This window comes from Prorops nasuta, unplaced genomic scaffold (assembly GCF_024137725.1).
Source record: "Prorops nasuta isolate Cenicafe-Biocafe unplaced genomic scaffold, Cenicafe_Pnas_1.2 PNAS00065, whole genome shotgun sequence".
Lineage (NCBI taxonomy): Eukaryota > Metazoa > Arthropoda > Insecta > Hymenoptera > Bethylidae > Prorops > Prorops nasuta.
The window spans coordinates 140,556-161,262 of NW_027116862.1; the positions used below are offsets into that span (position 1 = coordinate 140,556).

Sequence of the window (20,707 nt, forward strand, 5' to 3'; positions counted from 1 at the left end):
TGTCTCTTGGTGAAAAATGTAAATTTTCAAAAATCTCGATTCCAACTTTCTTTATTTTACACGAATTCGTTATACCGAGCCTTTTCCACCGAGGACTAGTAAAGTATCCTTTAAATCCCCGAATACCGAACGCAGGATTGTAAAAATTCTCCGGCTCGCCAGATAATTCTATTAGTCGTCTAGCACAGCGATGCCAGTTTTTTTCTCAGCTCTTTGTTAGATTTTTTCCAAGTACTCTTTTGCAGTAATTCTTAGTTAAAAGCTGGAATTTTCAAGTTAAAAATTCAGAGCTGGCAAGGGCTCGTGAAATTAACTCGAGCATCAGTTTGTTATTTTCAAGAATACTGCTACTAACGCTGATAAAACGTCTTTTTACTTGAGATAATTTTGTATGTATATTTTGGTCTCATAAAACTTTAAGATTTCATCAGTGGAATTGATTTCGATCCTCCGATAGTTAAGTTTAAGATTGTTGGACTCTGAGGAAATATTTTCCTTTGCCAGTTGCTTCAGGCGTTGAATAGTATTTGGTTACTGGAGCACACCAACACACTGGCGACGATCCAATTCAGTAGGAAGCATCGCGTTGCTTATAGGCACGAATATCCACACACCAGACGAGTGATTCATGCTTGGAGGAAAATCGCTTATTTCTCGAAAGGAAAACGATCGTCTTATGAATTAACATTTTTCGTGTAATCTAGAAAAAATAAATAAGAGTGGAAGCATCTTTGGTGGTTTTGTTGATTCTTTCTGTGTTATGCTTTCCTATGAGTTATCGTTTAAAATAATTATTTTGAATAAAAGAAAAAAAAATTATCAGAGCAAATATAGAAAAAAATATTAAACTAATCAATTTCAAGAAAATTCAGATTTATTAGGTTAATTACTTTCTAATGAATTAATCTTGCCTATCGTTTATACAGAACAGTGTATTACTCGAGGGAAATAAAGCATCGATGATCAATCAGGAAAAGGATTATTTTCTAAGAATGAAATAACAGATACTATACAAGATTGAAAATTGGAGTGTGAAGCAAATTGGGACAATCGTGCTTTTTCCCCCCATTGACTCCGGAAGTTTGAATTTAATTAACTCTCGATTAGCTCGTGCCAGTAGTTTTTGTTGGTTAATCTTATAATTCTAGAATGAAGCAGTTAAATGTTAATTCGAGTAGTAAGGAAGAAATTAGTGGGATGGAGGGGGGATAAAGCTGCAAATGGTTTTTACGATTCGAGATAAATCAACAGGTCGAGGTTTGAGATAGAATAATTTGACTGTGTGCTCTCGTTGATGATTTAAGAAGACGTGCTTTTGGGTAACAGGCTTATTTGAGAGTGATGAAGTTGAGGGGCTCGAGGGAGGGGGGTGGGGAGACGACGCGAAATGTTATATGAATACCTCCAGTCCACGATGCTTTCTGCAAAATTGGAGTTAAGCCAACTTCAGAACTCCAGTGGCGATATATAGAACGAACACGAGACTAATAAACCAGGCCAAGACTCTCCTGAAAGCAGCAAACGCCTTTGCTACACGCCATTTTAATAACAATTCGAATATTCATTCATTTTCCCTCATCCCCCCCCCCCCCTCTATCTCACTCACACATCTCCTTTTTCTCATCATACCAAATTTCCGCCATATTATATATACGAGAAAACAGCCAGTAGTTAGTAATTAAACTTTGTAATTTCCTGTTGTAAATTAAACTTTTAATACTGCATCATTATTTTCGTTTATACCAATCGTTTTCTCTTTTTCTTCAGAAACCTTTTTCCAAGCCTCGTGCTAATTAGGAAAAAAACGACACACTTGACAGCTCTCTCAGAATTCTGTGTCATTTATTAAATAGACTCAACGACAACTTAATTTACATGCTAAATGTACTTCGAGCTTGGATACCGAATGGTACAATTGCTCGATATTAAACTCTTTATTAGTATTCAATCAATTTCTGTCTCTTCATTTTTTGTGTGCTTTTAGAAACTCGATTGAAAACTAATTAAAAAACACGAGGTTGATTTATTTTCTCTATGAAATTCTTTAATAAGACAGCTCCTTGTTTTCTATAGTGTTGTCTCTCGTATTCTCATTTTTCCAATTGAAATTGGCAAAATAATTATATTGACCAATTTATCAGCTCTGGTGTGAATTTGTTATTGGAGCAAAGGTATTTGTTCTCGTTATCTTTGTGACAAGCTTTGGAGCTTTCTAAATTATTAAGGTGATAGGGCTTACAGAAAATAATTGATATATGGTAAGTGTTAATTAGTCTACTAATTAAACTCGCTGATAATGGGGAGGGGGTGACGTAGGTGCCTGATTGGACTCCATGCATGGCAAATGCTGGCAATTTTAGCAAGACAGAAACATTTTGCTTGGCTCCAGCAATTATATTCAATCTATGCTTAACAGTAATTATAAGCAACAATGAATGAAGTTTTTTCATTTACCATTAAAATTTGCTTCAAGAAATTCACTCACTCGAAATTTTTGTAAGAGCCAATTATGAAAATTCGTTGTTTTCCATTCGAGACAAATTATTCCAGAATTTCCACTGTGGTATACAGTTTGCTTTGTAATTTTTTACAGTATTGTTTTCTAGTTTCCCACGAAGTAGTATGGGTGCAATTAAAACGCTTTGAGTTTTCTTTCCATGTTTGGACAGCCAGCTAATTGTACATGTTTGTTTGTTTGATTTCCACTATGAATCTAACCCTGGAAAAATATCTATTGTCTCGCGATGAATTTGTTTAACGTCGTAAAGAAATTACTGAGGATGTTAATTTTCGTGTGACAAGGGTACTTTGGGATATAATAGCCACTTTTGGGTGGATCTGATAGGGTGACTTAAGTGTGTGTGTGTGTGTGTGTGTGTATTGCTTCTATAGAACAGAATACATAACGTGAATTAATGGTGAAGCCTACATGGGTAACTATTTCGTGCTTACATGGCTATTTATCGAGTGAGCTTGTTCCTAATTAACGAAATACTTTAATATAATTAAATTTCAGTCTTGCAATTAATACGATTACGTGCCACGATAATTTTTTAAGCCAGCAATTAATTGATTATTTATGCAATCAAAACACTACTATTAAAATAATATTGGAACAAACGGAGCATCAACGAGGTGAATCCAATTTTCATAAGAAAATCATTCGAATTTATTTGGAGAAGAAGATGGTTAATGGAGGATTGATTAAAACCGGAATGGATTCGTTACAACTAGAAGCTAAAAGATAATCTCGAAAGAAAATAATTTCTACGAGTACCGGAAGATTTATCCTGATAATATTCCATTTATTTCATTGGGAACGACCTCGAGCCACTTTCCACGTTTGCTGTATCAATAAAAATCATTTCTGTTCTCTGATCTAGAAAGGAGCTGGAGCGCTTTCCAGTGATCAATGTAAAACTGGGACAGACGTTCCAGAATATATTAAAAACTATCTCCCAAAGAGCAGGGAGCCAATTAAAAATCCTTCGCTCTCTCCGGCTTGAAAAAATTCTGAGTAATTAAACGTTTCGACGAGTAGAGAAGAAAAGGGAGCTTGAGATCGATCTCGCTCCTTTCTTCACCGGGTGAATTTTCGTAGGACCAGGACCAAAAGGACGGTGGAAAATTTCCTGTTTCGGCGAAGGAAAATTGAGTAAAGAAGGATGAGCATCAGGGATGAAAAATTCGCGGGGGTCGAAAGTTAAGGTCCGAGTCAACTGACAAGCTTAATAAATTGATCGTTCAGGGATTTCCGGTTGAAAATTCCGGTTCCACGAACGCGTTAGTCCTTTCAACGAGCTGATTGATGAACGACCTGATTACGTTGAGGGGAAAATCTTTCGGATGACCGAATGGGGCGAGGTAAAAATTCGGAGCTGAAATGCAAAGGCAAACGTCGAACTTGTATTACCTTGTTTATACTGTCTGCGCGACGCGGGCTTTATCCACTTTTTCTCGCTCCGAACGCACAATTTTCCTCCCCCCAGGGGCTTTCCCATCCCGATTTTCCACTGATTTTCCTTTTCGACGCTTTCCCCGTGCCAGTTGGACGAAATTTAAAAAAATCCTTGAACCCACCCCTCGATTTTTCTTTCCCGTCGCTGTTTAGCATTGACTCGTACTACTTAACTGTAAGCAATACTGGAAAATTTGGGGGGTGAGCTACATCCCAGTAGGTTCAACGATCCTTTAAGTGGAAAAAAAAGAAGGAGATATTTTTCCGAAGGAATTTGGTCGGTATCCAAGAGTAGTCTGGCCACGTACGGGTGATACGTACTTTGGCCCCACTTTTAGTTTCCGAGAACGTCGTAGGAGGACTTACGAGGATACTTGTCCTCGTTCGGGCCGTGTAGGCTCTTTTCGCTCGAGTCTTTCGCTTTTCAGGAGGCCATCCATCCGCAACACGTGCCAGCCCATGAATTATACCCGGTGCACCAACCCCTCGAGGCCTCCCCCCTCCCTCTCACTCACTCAAAAGGAATTTTAACTAACTAGTAAATCCCCCAAAACCAACCCCCTCGCGAGTCTCCATAATTGAGAAATTTTCTCCAAACACCTGAGAATCGTGCAAAATTTTCCAAAAGCTCGTATGAAAAACTTATATTTTTTTTAGTCTATTTTTAAACCGTTTAAGAAGCCTCGATTAATTTTTGTATAATTGTACGAAATAGGGTGGAAAATCAATTTGTCCAATGGGAAATTAAGTAATTTCGTTAGGGGAGGTACTATATATATATATATATATATATATATATGAATCGGTGTGTTCGCGTTGCGCGCAAAAGTACGAGGAAACACGAAAGAGTCACGAAGAGTCTTGGTCGTGGACGGAAGTGGAGGGACTCGGTGGTAAATTCGCGTGTAGTTTCGCGCGTGAGAAGCAACACGTGCAGATATTCGGGAAGTGATCAATCAGTTGGAGTACCATTTGGGAAATGGTCCTCTTTCAGTCTGTTATCCCTATAACGTCGTGGAAAAACCTTGGTGCAGGATCCTCGGGGAATCGATTTATACCAGGAAACATAAACACTCCGCGAACTGACCCCCCTCTCCCCCCTCTTGGGTCATAAAGCCTGACACCAACAGTGCAACCGAACAGTTGCAAAAGTTTCTGGCTAATCGTGAAAAGGGCTAAAAATTGGAATAATAATAATAATCACTGCTCGAGCAAAACTTTATTATTCGTTTAACAAGTAATGTACAAATATCGAATAACCACACACATACACACACAGACTCGTCGATCTTGACAATTTTTTAAAGTTGAGAGAAAAGAAGTAGTACGAGTAAAGTTACGAGGAGGCAGTGATGCGAAATAAATTATACGCTCCACTGACAAAAATGGCTCGTAGCCTTATCGCCAACAATGATCCAGTAGTCGACGCTTATTTTTTCCTGTTTACTCAGAGATCCAAGCTGGAACTAGCACTTTTCTCCTCCCGCATTTGTCCTCTCTACCTTGGACTAACGAGGAATTTCCAAAATTCAGTAGTAAAAGGAAGACACGTACGGACACGTTTGAAATTATTCTAAAATTATTCCACTACTTTTTTATCGTTCCATTCTCCCAGAGGATAAAGCCAATTTTTGGTTTATAAATATTTATGCCACTTGGGACGCTTTAAATTCTTTTTTCACATATATATACCATAGTATCTTATATATATATATATATATATATATATATTATAATATAATCGATATCGGAAAAATTTGGATAAAGGAAATTTGTAGCTTTTCCTTCCTAAACCAGCAATGTTTTTTTTTGTTTCAGTGGAAACGAGAGTTTGGGGAGATGGAGCGGGGGAAGGGAAGGGGGGAGTAAGGGGCAGCAGAATCGACTTCCGGTAGTGGACCGGTTTCCGCGGGAAAGATGCGGCTCCGCTTCCGGAATTTGTTCGAGGTGGTGCTCGACGATGAATTTTTACCGGGGAATGTTTTTGCGCGGGGTAAGAATACTCTCGAGGGTGAGGAACAGGTCGATGATCAGTGGAGAAGCGGAGAATTGTTCGGGCAAGGAGAAAAAGCGTGGAACGAGGAAGGAATTTTGGGCAGGTTCGATCAAGTGGAGAAAGTGGGAAATAATTGCGCCGAGTTCTTGGCATGTACGTCATCTTTCCGGTGGACGAGCTCCTGCGAATTCATGAGAGGTCAGCTACGAGTTCATTGACTCCCGCAGGAGCAAACAGGAGTCCTGTCTGCCTGCCAGTTGTCGACTCGCGTCCCTGCGCGTGCCAGCTCAAACCAGCAGACACTGTCAAACCAATCGGATATCACACGCAAGTAAGTCTGACCAATTTCATTATTACTACTTCTTCCCCTTGCACGATTTCTCCTATAATCCTGCCTCCACTCGCTCTCTCTCTCTCTCTCTCTCTCTATATATATATATATATTTTTTTTCACACTTCCTCCCCCTCCCCCCACCTTTTCATCCCTCTCATTCATCCGCACCATATTTTTCTTCCATGTTTCTCCGATCTCTCTTTACCTTCTATATTCTTTTCTAAACTCTTATCACCTTTTCACCATCATTTCCCTTCTTTTACTATTTCCAATTTTTTCCTCGTCATCCATCAATCTCCCCTTTGTGAGACTCCATTCCCTTCTCTCTCTTTCTCCAGGAATAACCACTCCACCTCTTTCCTTTTTACACCTCGAATTTTATTCACTCAGCGTTTATTCCTTTTATTCGCGATTCAAAACCCTCGTATACCAACCCCTCTCATCCTCCTATCTCCATTTTCACTCAGGGGCTCCTTCCTTAATTTGGCGTTTACATTTGTCAAACTTTTTCCCTTCACCTTAAACCTCTCGTCTCTTACGCGAAACACTGCTACTTCCTCCTCGTCTACATATATATATATATACACACACATTTAATTCACATTTTCCAGTAGCCCACGTTTCGCATCCATTACGCTTCGGATCTGTCTGACTTGTCATAAGCCTGTTTCACTAGTTTCCCCGTTTAAGCTTCCTTTTCGTCTTTTCCATCGAATTTTCAGCGTCAAAAGGGGGCGATCGCTCTGGAGGGTTGAAAAGGGATGATTTTGGATATTTCTTTGCAGATTAGTGGCAAGAAGAGTAAGAAAATTAAGCAGCGGCACAACGAAGCCGCGAGGAATAAAAATAACGTCGTGCAAGGAGGTCGGCGAACCGACGAACACGACAAGACTATGCAAAACAACCGGAGCGCCGGCGAGGAGGCCGCCAACCCCCTCAAGGACCTCACCCAGCCTAACCTCAACGAGCCGCTCAAGCAACACAACAGCAATGCCCTTAAGCTCGTGCAAACCGGTAAGCTTTCTCCAAACACTTGCATCCACTTGAGGGTCTCGAACCCTTATCCCCCCCCCCCACATACCAGCTTCCACGAAGCAAAGATTAGCGATTTTCATAGTAAACTTTTCGCAACACGACCAAAACCTTCCAAAGGTACTCGTGATCTTTTGTACCTTCTTCGAGAGAGCCTTGCAAATGACGATATTTACCAAACGTTCATCGATCTTCCATTTTTTCGACCACTGCACGTCCCAGTTTTTTGTGGCCGGTATTATTTCGTTTATTTGTTTTTTTTTCGGTCGATTTTTTTATATCCACTTTCATCCCTCTGGTAAACGAGCTTTGCTACTTTAATCGACTCAAACTTTTCCTGCTATCCCTCAATCTGATTTGTGCGTTGAATTCTCTTATTGTCCTGCTGTTTTAAAGCGAAAAGTCTTGGAGGCGGAACAAAAGAGAGAAAGACAGAGAGAGAGAGAGAGAGAGAGAGAGAGAGAGAGCTTAGTGAACCGAAGCCTCGACTAAGAGCTCCAGGAAAAAAGGAAACAGAACAATAATAAGTTTTGCGTTGCTGCAACTTATATAAAAAGTTTCAACTTCCAAATATCATGCTAATCTTCTTTCGCAGTTTGCTTTTTAAGCTAAAATTATTACAAATTTGTAAGATACTCTAGTAAACTATATATATATATCAAACGTTTATCATTTTTTCATTTAAACAAAAATTTGTTATTGATATAATTGTGAATTAGTTTTTAATTAAAAAAAGATCATTTTTCTTGGAGAAATCTCGAATTTTTAATAAGAAAACCCCGAAGTTCTGCAAATGCAAATTTATCATATTTTTCTGCATTTGCTTTGGAGATGATTTTCGCCAGGAAAAACGCAGTGGTGAAATTCGACGTTGGAATATGTCGTTTTCGATTTAAAGGATTGGTTCGTTCGCAGGGGGATGGTGTATGGCAATTCGAATGTTACAAAATGACGTCACGTGGTACCATGCAACGCACGTTGGCTGTCCCAATCTTGAAATTGTGCACCTGAGCTTTTCCCTCGTTACGCGAGGGGATGGATCCTTTGACAGAGCGTAATCGTCTGAAATTCCTTTGCAAAAAACACTCTCTTCCCCCCTCCCCCCCTCCACCTACCTTGTCGCTCCGCATACTCTTAAAAATATCCCAAAGCACCTCCAAAGCTTTCAGGCAGTAATCGATCTCGAGTGCAAGCTCTCTTTACATCGATAACTTTAATTTTAATTAACACACTTTTCAAATTCCTAAACGAAATTGCAGAATCGTTGTTCAGTGGATTAAACGAATGCACATGCGTTCTCCAATATTAAGCTGAACATCCTTTCGATAAAACCATGCAACTTTAATTGGTTTCTTTACTTTTTAATTAGTACCAAAAATTTCTGAAATTCTGTGCATTGGGAGCTGTTTTGTTGCTGGATTTACGAACATTGCTTAGTTTTCTCAGAGTCAATTTCATGGCAAGAAAAGATTCGAGCAGAATAGTTGTGAAAGTATAAGAATTGCTCGAGACGAAAATTTGATTTTTCTTTTGGAATTAATGGAGTTTGGTGAATGAGGTTTATCGTGGGTGAGTTGGTCCGTAGCAACGCGTTCCTTTTTCCCTTCGGAGTCGAGGCTTTATGAAATTCCACGATACTATATCGACGTGCCAAGCAATATCTATATATGAAAGGAAATCAAACAAAAATTTCTACCTTTTACATACATTTGCACTTATTTTTATATCCAGGTATAAACCAATCAAGCTGGAATCACTCGTTAAATGGATCCAGTCGTCGTAAAATTGCTTCGAATATTCAGCTTTATCGATACTTCATTATTTCTCACAACCAACGATTCAAATAATCATTTTCGCAACTCTTAATATCGATTCGAAGTAACGTTAAAGCGTTTTTTGCCAGAATTAGGGATAATACACTTTTCAAGTAGTACGAGTCAACGCCTGAAAATAAAATAATGGCAAGTTTTTATCGTACAGCTCCATCGAGCTATAATTATTCTATCAACTCTGTGCGATAAGTGATAGGATATCACACACGAATGGCCAGACATTTTAGGTAAAATTTTGCTAGGTTGGTAAAAATAAGAACGTAATATCGAATGGAGTGGCGTCGTCGAGTGGAAGAATGTGGTTTTATTTATATCGAGATCGATATTATAAAATAGTAGGGACTAGGAGTCGAGTTATGGAAAGTCACGTCGAAGCAAGTATAGTTTGCCAAACAGACAACGAGTATATCCACTACGTGACGAAGCATCGTCGAGTTAACGCGAATAACGAGCCGAGGCAAATCTTCGACTAAGACACGAATATTAATAATTACCACCCCCTGTAGTCGACTATGCGAAATCAACAAAATAAACACGTGGAGAACCGAAGAATCTTAAAACCTTCGAACGAAACGGGACTGATTGCCAGGAGCGATTCGATGGGACTGAAGCAAACTTATAATTGTATACACAAATCTCAGTGAGCGATCAAATATCATAAAATCCACATGGCGTATATACAGCATATGATATATATATATATATATATATATATATATACGAACGTACGTGGAACGTTTCAAAGTTTAATCGCTGTAACCAAGCACGAACGTTGATGAAGAAGAAACGATTTAAAATAATTTTTATGAAAGTTCCACGATGATGATTAAAAAAAATAAATCAATAATCCTCGACAGGTCCGTTGGAAGGGGTGCAGCGTGTGACAAAGCTGAATTCTGACGTGAATAATTGAGCAGAAATTCGTTAATGCATGGCCATTGGAGAATTTTCGCTGCATTTTGCGCAGAATTGTGAGGAAATATAGGGGGGAGGGGGGGGGGGGGGGTAGTTAAAAACCTTGGGGAAACTGGGTATTCCCGTTTTTTAGCGATTTATAGCATCATAGAGTCGAACGAGCTTACTTATGCCTCTATACAGGTGTAGCCGCGTGTCGTAACGACCGTTTAGGAATACGATGCAACAATTTATGCCGTTTTTACACACCAGTCGACACACTAATATCTTTCCGAAGGTTGTTATACATTATTCAGACAATAGCGTCGCTCCCCTGTACCACCCTCCGATTCGTTTCAATTTAATAAGAGGGAAAAAAATTGTTCTCACCATTTTTTCTGCACCAACGGATGTCTGTGCTCGCCCCCGCGAAAATTTGCAATTTATCGAGAGAAAAAAAGCTGCTTTCCTTTGACCATTCCGTCGGCTTATAACAATTGGCTTTTTAAAGCATCGTAAACTTCTTCTCCCTTGCGATAATTTAACGCGATATTTCTGTTTTCTGATAATACTGCTTCTCTCTCTCTCTCTCTCTCTCTCTCTCTCTCTCTCTCTCTCTGTTTCGTGAAATATTTTACTTTACATTGTTTCCACAGCGAGCATTTTATTGATATAACTTAAAGACTTTAAACGACCTATATTTCTTGCACTTTTATTCCTTTACAACTCTGTTACACTGCTCGGTTTTTTAACGTTGATGTAATTTTTATTCGCTTGTCTTTGTTTTGAATTTTCAAGTTTCCTTGCCATTTGCTATATTTTGCAATGACAGATTGAGGTCATTGACCTTACACTCGTGGATAGTATTACAAATTTTTGTTTTTGACGTAATCGATATAATTTAAATCGCTCCATCAGTGTTCGTATAGTAACCAAACAGAGATCACACTGTAAATCTTGGTGTATTCTGATTGAAATCTTCGTTATTTTGTGTTTATCTGCAAATAAGTAAGAGTGTAGTGAAAAATAAATATATGCTATATATAGTGAAATAAGTGAAACAGAAATTCTATACAGTGTATACGTTGCGAGATGGTCGAACGATTCATGAGACACTCGTATTCGAGAGTTTAATTTAAACGTAATCCTGAGCTTTCGATGAATTCGGATTTGGCTCTCTTGGAGTGGATGAAGGGTAAAAAAAATGCCACGTGTCGTCACACTCGTGCGAGGGTTTAATTCGAACGTCACATTTTGAGCTCTCGATGAATTCGGATTTGGCTCCCGCGAGGTGCACATTCCTTAAGTGCGTTGAGAGGGGATAAAGGGAAGAAAAAAAGAAGATTGCTTCGTAGTGTCGCGTGACACACGTGGAGCTTAAGCTTGTTTCCCAGCTGGATGGGATTAGTGCTCCAGTTTACGACAAGATGACAGTAAGGGGAAGCCCTTTGTGGTGAACTTAGCTTCAAACAAGCCGGAGGAAGACTAATAATAATTAAATTGAGCCGCCAAGTAACCGAAAACCGCCTGTTACTTTTCTTCTCTTTTCTCAACGAGCCTGCTACTCGGTGTATCAGTGTGTGTGCACGACACACTATTTTATCCAAGCAGAAATCACTGCAGATTTATCAAGCATATAAAACGATCAATTTTTTATTTTTAAATTTAATCACTTTTCTCATTGAGTCTACTAATCGGTGTATGAGTGTGTGTATACGACACACTGTTTTATCGAAGCAAAAATCACTGAAGATTTATCAATCATATGAAACGATCAATTTTGAAATTAAAATTTTTTTATTATTTTGATTAAATTTGTTGGCAAAATATTTTAAAGATCGAGTGGCCAAGGTTAAACCAGAGACTCGGGAAATCAGGCAACAAATTTTGATCAGTTTCAGCACATTGTTTTTGTGTCTGCGGAACCTTTTGCCAACTGTCAGTAAAATATCGCGAGGGCACCGTGCACTGGCCAAATACTTGGTCGACGGTGGCTCGGAGCCAAGTAGTAACGTTCAATGCTTGGAGAGACGCTGGCAGCTGCAAAACTCAGTAAAAAAACTACCGTTACTCGCCAGACTCGCGACTCGCTAATCCTCCATGCAACTGCCTGGCAGCATCGAAACTTTCGTTGTAACTCGTTGAGAAAAATCAATGATTTCCAGTGCAAAGATCATCGCTGAATTCGAGAATACAGAAAATTGATAATAATATCGGGTGATTAAAAATTTAATAGTCAAAAATTAATGACTAGTTTTTCCTGTGGAAATAAATAAAAATTCATTGAATAAAATTTTAAACAAAATTTACACCGAATGTTACGTCACAACAATTTAATCAGACTTAACTACACACACAAACACAAATTTTTAAAAATAAAATCGTAAAAGTGTCGAAGTAATTTTTGTTCCACTATAAAACAAGTGAAATTAGCTTACTGTGTTATTTCTTACGAGCATTTTTATAATCAAGAGCTTTATGCGTTTTTATGGCATGGGAGATTAGGTCAGGTGTGTGTCGGTTCTTCAACCCTTTGATCAAGGTCAACGACAAGCAGTGTACGTACGTGCGAGTGTGTACTTGAACAGTGCTAGTAAAACAGGGGTGAGGAGGGAGAAAAAAGATGAAAAGGAAGCGAGGAGACGTAAAAGAGGAAATGATAAAAGGTAGAAATCGTATAGGGGTGTACTAAATAAAACGAGGGATGAAAGGGGTGGTTGGTAAAAGATGGGGGGGGGGAGGAAGGTTGAGAGAGAATTGGGGATAGATATAGCCTGGGAAAAAGAAAAAGTGGATAAAGGTAAAGTAGAAGAGGTAAGAAGGAGTCGGGTGACCTGGCAAGTAGAAAAAGCATGCAGAGTCGACCTCTCTTGGGACGGAGAGGAGGAGAAAGTTTTGTCCTGTTGATTCTGACGAGGTTGCAGGACGCCTCCTGTCCGACTATACAGTTCAGGCTTCTCCTGCCTATTCACCTGAACACTCGCTTCAACCTGCCACAGGTTATATATTTAATAAAGCAAGGAGTCTGGTCGCCATGGTAACCGTGAGGGGAACAGCCCAGGTATTGATTCACCCCACCTGAATTCAGGTCAACCCCTGACTAAACAACTTTTTCATTTTGTACGATCTCTTCCTGCTTGGCAGATTCAGTAAATAGTACTTTGTTTTCATCTTCCTACGTTTCAAAATCATCACTACCACCTTTGGCTTTCTCTAATAGCACTAAAAGCTCGTGTACAGATTTCATCCCCTCTTTGCCTTATCTCTACTTTTCCCCCACTACTTATCCACCACCCTTAATTTTATTCTCATCGAAAAAATTGACAGTGTTGATAGTAGGTTGTAAAAAAGAGTAATGTCTTAAAATTGTCTTTTTGTTTCTTAATTTTCGTACCTGTCCAGAACCGAACAGGATTCACCACCGGAAGGTTTGGTTTTCACCGCAAGCACTCGTGCGCGATTCTAAATGTCACCCCGTGTAAACGCCGTACTAGAGCTGACCTGGTTCAGTAATTTCACCTCGCGACCTCGATTTTCCGCAATTGTCAAACAACGCGGATCAAGCGACGATACAATCGCCAGTATTTTTTCCCCTAATTACTCAAAGCGACCAAGGAGAATGAAATCGATAGAGCGTGATATGAATTGGGAAAGGAAATTTGGTGGATATTTTTGTTTTCAACTGGAGTCAAGGGGAACGATAAATAATAATAATATTTTGCATTTTTTTTAAGCACGCAAAGGTTGAAATGCAAATTGAAGACAGTGGCATTAAAGTCTTAGTTAAGCCAATAATCCGTTGTTCCAGGTAAAGCTTACGCCTGTAACTTTTCTTGCAAACAAATACCGCTATATTATTATTACGTTCATCCAGAGATTTGCATATCTTTAGTGCAATTTGCGAAATAGCTTTATTATAATTTCTAAGGCCAGTCCATCAAGATACATTTTGTACAATTGAAACATTTCTCTCCTCTGTTAGAAGAATTTTTACGAGGGATTAATTGATAAAGAACAGAGAAAAATAATTAAATCGTTTCCCTGTAATTGTCCTGATTAAAGATAACGTTGATAAAGAGAAATAATTTTGAAATTATTGCATCGACGAGTGCTGCGATCCCATTGGTATTTGTAAGTGGAGAGGCTAGAAATTTAATGTTATTAGCAATATATGGAATGTGCACTAGCTCGTTGGTGCATCATTTCTCGTGTATGGTTTATCTAGGTAGTTTCTCTATGCATAATACATAAAGCCCTATTCTACGCACGTACGCGCATACAGACTAATAACTATTCATGGCAGCGTATGTGAACCTCGAAACAAGTTCAGGAGCGAAAAGAAAGCTCCGATCGACGACGATATTTACGAAGCTGTTTTTCAAAATATTGGCATTGGTTAAAAAAAATATATCTTTGACAGTGCTCAAAGTACTGTCAAATATTTGCATTTCGAGACAACAGTGTGTTGCATCGATCACTCGAATTATTCTCGTTTTTTTGGTACAGCTGACCATCGTTGTACTTTGGACAAGTTGTAAATCGTTTAATTTGAAAAATAAGGCAAAAAGCAACAATTTGTAAAAATGGTAGAAATAATTAAAGCTCTCTGGTACTTTGCTGACAATTAGCTTGATTAATCAAGACGGGAAATCTCTAGTGATTTTCGTGCAAGTTTAATAAATTATTCATAAGAAAAAAATAGAGGAATCCATTATGGAAATTCAATTAATGATACGATACGATAAACTGACGAATTCTTAATCTTCGTTATTGCTGATTTTTATCGTTAAACACCATTCACCGATCCTTTAATAAACTTCTGACTTTGAATAGTCATCCTCGTCGGATTAATTTTATTTTGCACTACTAGTTTCACCCCTAATCGATTCCCCAAATCGAATTAATATCCAGATGCTAAAATTTCTTAGCGAATAATCTACACTGAATTTCCATCGATTCTTACACGAATATTTAAAACTGATTTATCGAGATTCGCTGGTTATAAAATATGGTTAATGTTATCTCATGGTCGAATCGTTATTTTTACATTCGCTGAATTAATTTCTCGCCCCAATTTCGGTCGCAGCTCTTTCGAATTGGAATTTCTCGTTGGATTTTTGCCCATGGTTCTCGGATTAATACGGAAGCTTTCCAGGAGTTTTTGCTTGTACATTGTAACCAGAGGCCATGACTCGCTTTCTCGATTAAGCGAGCGCGATAATGGGCGAGGGTGCGAGAGAGCGGATGGCTGCTTGACCTTTAAAAATGCTGCTTTTCATCGAGACCGAGTCCATTAACACGTGTCACCATTAAGCAGGAAGTGAAAGGCTTTGCACAGCCGATAAGACAAATCGATAAGTTTATCGACGTTTTCCCTCTGCCAGCGATTGATTCTGCCCGACCAAACAACTTCATACCACTTGAATACCCATTAAATTGCATTAAATCGAGAATCACGCTAACCAGTATCGCGCGACTCGACATTTTAATCTTAATAAATACAGTAGGATAATCCACACGATCGCTCGTGAATGTGTACGTTAATTATCAAATATTTATTATTGTATCGAGATGAAACGATTGTGAGCAAAATAACATTTTTGTCAGTGATACGAATCGAAATTGACGAGACTATTTCACCATGGAAAAACTCGACGAAATTTTTCAAAGGAGGGATTTGGTAAGTGGGATTAAAAAGTGGAGGGGAGGGTGGGGGGTTCAGTGGATGTATTCGAAAAAAGTTTCAGATTTTTAGCACGTGTTCCAAAGGGTAGGTACTCTCATCGTTGCTTAGGGATTCTGATGACATTTCCAATGAGAGATGTTTGATTACCACAATTAGAGCAATCATGAAATATCAATCAACTACAATTAACAAAACGTATATTGGCTTTTATACATGCATCGGGCCATTATCTACCCTGCCAGCATTCACAATTGAACTATACCAGCAGAATAGTCCAAAGGCTTCGGTTGGAGCAAAGTGCACTTAAATGTTTATTGCATTCCTATGCAGAAACTTATTCTCACGATAAACTCACGTGTAGAAACTCTGAGTGTGTTATAAATTTAATTCTTTCCTATGTTGAATCAATTGCTATTGTTTAAAAAGAATTTATTGATTGTTGTATAGAGATTTTTATTATTGTTTATTTTTTTTTTTCTTTTTTAGTATTATTGTCCATTGAGAGTTCTTGGGTCGAAGGTGATTTTTCCACGCTCGACAGAGTTGGTAACTCATACCTGAAATTTTAATGAGGGGTTTATCGTGGAAATGATACCTAAGTGGATGGGTGTAAGGTAACCTGTGATTAAAATCGAGCCTGGATAATGAGGAGCTTCCATTAAGAAAACTTTTCCTGTCCATCTTTTATTTCATCTTTTATTCCATCTAGAAGTACATCGTTTAATCTATACATATTATATATACCAACTCAGCTGGAACACACCATACTGCCTTAAGAGAAAAAAAGAAAAATGCCAAACTTGTGCTTCCAAGAAAGTATTGAAAAATTACCTTGAAACTTTATTTAGACAAAAATTTCCACCAAGTTTTCCTACCAAATCTTTTTATGTACTTTTTGATCGATGTCTTGGGATTTCTTTCCAATGTTTTATGGCAAAATTAACTGGGTAGTTTCTCCTGCAAAATTTTCCAGTGGATTATACAATTTTGAAATATTTAAATTTATACAGCCAATTTGATAGATCTTTCTAAAATTCGTCACTCGCATTAGCTATATTTATGGGATGTCAGTGGATTTCCTTGTTCGTTCCACTATCTCCGTTGCATAAAGGCTGACAGTGACGGAAGCTTTTTGTTGCATAAGCTGAACGAGGATTTAAAACAATTACGTAGCGATGAAAATGTTCAATATGCAGGAAGAAAAATATCGCACAATTTATATCGTTAAAGTAAAAATTGAATGTGGAATAAAAGGTTTCAATACGAAACCTATCTTTTCTGCAACAAATCGAGACCTCCTCCATCATACGTGCAAAATTCTCTTTGACGGTGACGAAAAAGTTGAAATCTAAAACAATTTTCCCAAAGTATTAATCGAGTTTTTCCCAGATTTCCACGTTTAATCATAAAATTTCAAAAAATACTAGTTCCTTTACAACCCACGATAAACCTAAAAAATTGCATATTTTATCAATAAAACGACGCAGAGCTTTCCATCAGAGCTAAAATATTAATATAATCTTGATGTGCACGTGTTTATGATATTTCATAATTCAGATCCATACTCATCCATCAAAAATTCAAAATTCTCAACTCAACACGTTCCACTTTTTAAGAGGTTGATATTCGATGAAGAGTATTTTCTTGAGATAAGAAATACATGCTCCAACAGGCAAATTTCCTGAAATAGCTTTCTAAAAAAAAATTAGAGAGAGGTTGGTGTCTGGTTTACCATAGATGCTAAAATTAGTTAAAGAAAATTAATTTGCTGTTGGGGGCGTTGAGGATGAAGATGAAAAATGAGGAGGGGACTGAAAGGTTGGACAGTTACATTGACACTATCTGGACAGATTAATTAAGAAAGCTATTAAGATTGTCAGAAAAAGGAAAAACTGTGCATTTCCCTTTGACCAAATCAGTTGGCAAATAGATTGGTGCTAAACAAGCCAACACACAGCTACACACGAAATGGTAATTCGTGCTTTTCTAAGCAAGTGCTTACGTAAACGTCTAATGAGACCCAAACCAAATCCTTTGGACGACCCACCAAGTCAGCTTCCCATCCCCTACCACATCCCTTACGATCCACTATCAACAAATCCTCGTTCACCCCAAATCTCAACCCCCAATTGAGAAATCACCCTCTCAATTACTTCCCTGCTTTTTATATAAATATTTCAACCAACACTTTTATCATTCCCCATCGACCAATCACTCGAATTTGTTTGGATCAATTTGAAGTGTTTAATTAAAAAGAACAACTAAGAGGGTGGGGGTGAAAATAAAGATAATAGAATTGTAAAGGAAAGTCACGTGGGTCTGAAAGTAAAGATCGAAGCAGAGTGAACTATTCGCGAATTCCAGGAGTGACTTAACATGAAAGTTTGTGCGTGCACCATGGCGTAAGAGAGTTGGAGGGTCCTGTAAATATTTGAGGAGACCATTTGGGGAAGTTGCGCGACATTGCTTGGCCGCAAGGATAATCGATTTCCGTTATCTTGGCAAATATATCGACCCAAGGCTGATCAACCGACGTCCACAATGAAAGCTATTCGACGAATTTGCGAACAAACCACTCAACCTGCGTACCAGTTTCTCCAGCAGCATGCCTCGACTACTCTGACGTCATTCAACCAACTTACAACCTCCTAACAGACTTATTTAAACATCCCCACCAACAACGTCCTCTTAACTTTGAAGATTCTACCATTGAATTACCGTCGTCTCGTAAAACAAGTTATTTCCAGATATTTCCTTGCGAGCTTCGATTGCAGATTTCTATCGAAACGGCTCTTAATTATTGAAATTTGCAATATAATTAGAAAGAGAGGGAGGAAGAAGTGTTTTTATTATACCTGGAAAATAAATTGATACACGATATGCTAATATGCGAGGGGTAATAAAATCTATTTATTATTACAATATAATATATATATATATTTTATGAATATACTAAAATGAAAAGAGTGAGAGAGAACGATCAGTGAAATGTTCACAGGGAGAATTTCGTAATTGGCTTGAGCGTTGTAGCAAGGTGCGTAATTTTTTAATAAAACTTGAAAATTGGCTTGGTGAGAGGTATTTGCCAGGAGATAATTGCGAGTCTGAGAAAGCGAGGTGTTTATTGGTAAATTTAGAGTCGGAGTTGGAATTGCTTTCAGCCTTGGGGGTTACTTTGCAAGAGAGGTGGTAAAAGAGATACACGATGGTAATAAAGTAACTGGTAATTATTATTAAATGACGAGTGCAATTGAAGGCAAAATGGTAGAGTTAAATTAATAGGGAGGAGGAATAATCGTGGAGTTGTAGAAAGATAACAAGAAAGTGATAATTGGAAGATAACGAGGAAGATGTGACCTACGTGATTCGAATTGATAAATATTTTACTCGATGGAAAATATTCACTGTACCTCTTCATCTTCTACCAAGGATTCGTGGAAAAATCTTAAACAATATATATTTTAATTTTCCACTCGTAATTTGGGAGATATAAAATATTACGTAGGCTGGATATCAGCGTAGTTTTTGTATGTAAAATATTCAGCAAGGATAAAATGTATTATATTTATCTTTGACTAAATGATATAATTATTGCAAAAAATTATTGAAAAATCAGGCTATTTATAGGTTCTGCGATTTAATTATAATTAATCTTGGCCAACACGCTGGGTGAGGAATATATATAGGCTATATTTATTAATTCCTTGATCGAGACTCGCGAGACTCTAAGCCAGCTTAACGATGAGAATGACGTTAGACGGTGCAAAGTCGACGTGATCCGCGTCCGGAAAGATTTGTCGCCAGCTAACTCCTCCATTTATCATCATTTTACCACGAAAAACCTTGGCGGACCAGCTAAAATATTCCTTGCCTCCCCCCCCCCCCCCCCTCCTTTTCTCCACATGTCTCTTTTTCAGCCACCGTATTCTCATACAAATTATGTACCCTGTAAAGAATTAACTGTAGCATTTGCTTTCTCTCACGAAAAAAACACAATAATTCCTCCCCTTTGTCAATTATTTTTAATTCGAAACAATAACGTTTCTGATGAGCGAAATAAAACTTCGTTCGTGAGAATCCATGGAGCGGCAATGAAAAATTATTATCTCATCATTGATATTTATTTGCCAACAATAATGTGAGTTTTAATTTGGGAAAAAGAGAAATTATTTGGCCGGAGTGGAAATTTTTTATGAAAGAAAAATTCTTGGTTTTTGGTGAGAACGAATGATACGGAAGTGGCTCTGACCCCATGGGACTCCTCACCTCCACCCCCTGCCCTCACCCATGTATCTCGGAGTTATTTCGTGGCGTATGGTCCTTTGAAATGTGACCATGCGTACAAAGGATCGGTGCCAACGAAGAACGTTCAATGAGAATATTGAATTTATGCCAGAGCCACGCGAACACCTATCGACTTCCTCTGAAAAGCTCAATTCCTCAACGATGAAACGGACAATATCCAATTAAAGCGAGCTAGTATATATTCTCAGGATATCCTGCGAACGTCCCATCCGTTTCCCGACGTTTCTGCACACGAAAATAGTTCGATTCCGCCGACTTATTTACCAATTCGTCGAGGAAAATCTAGGAAAATTCGACCGAGCTTAAAAAAGCTCAGGTAACATCGATTTTCCGGATATTTATATTTTTCATTCAATGTGCTTTATTTTTCCTTCTTCGCAGTTTCGGAGTTCGCGCAGGAGCTGGGTGCAGCTATGGAGAGCCACTCGGCGAACGTCAGAAGACTCGTTGACGAGTTCCGGAACCGAACAGGTGAGTCCAGGGTGGACACAGGTGGAATGCGTAGGACGTGGGAGAGTTTGCTGCGCCAGGTCGAGGCAGATGCAGCCGCGCATCTCGATCTGGCCGCAGTTCTGCAGCAACAATTTTCCAGACCCACTATCGAGGTCTGTTTCCACCGAAAGCTCCAGTCCAGAAAGGTTAGTTCCCCCCCCCCCCTCCCACTTTTCTG

General features: G+C 38.5%; 1 protein-coding gene across 5 annotated transcripts in view; it reads left to right on the plus strand.

The window, feature by feature from the left end:
• Stacl (Stac-like) overlaps window positions 1–20,707 on the plus strand; it is a 60,643-nt gene that overhangs the window by 13,791 nt on the left and 26,145 nt on the right. For 4 of the 5 annotated variants that reach the window (XM_066745579.1, XM_066745582.1, XM_066745583.1 and 1 more), the window contains exons 2-4: window positions 5,777–6,285; window positions 7,074–7,302; window positions 20,419–20,675. In XM_066745579.1, coding sequence (XP_066601676.1) covers window positions 6,106–6,285; window positions 7,074–7,302; window positions 20,419–20,675 — 666 coding nt within the window. In that variant the 5' untranslated portion in view covers window positions 5,777–6,105. Of the gene's footprint in view, window positions 1–5,776; window positions 6,286–7,073; window positions 7,303–20,225; window positions 20,354–20,418; window positions 20,676–20,707 lie in introns of those variants that run through there. The other variant, XM_066745584.1, reaches the window with a different exon arrangement.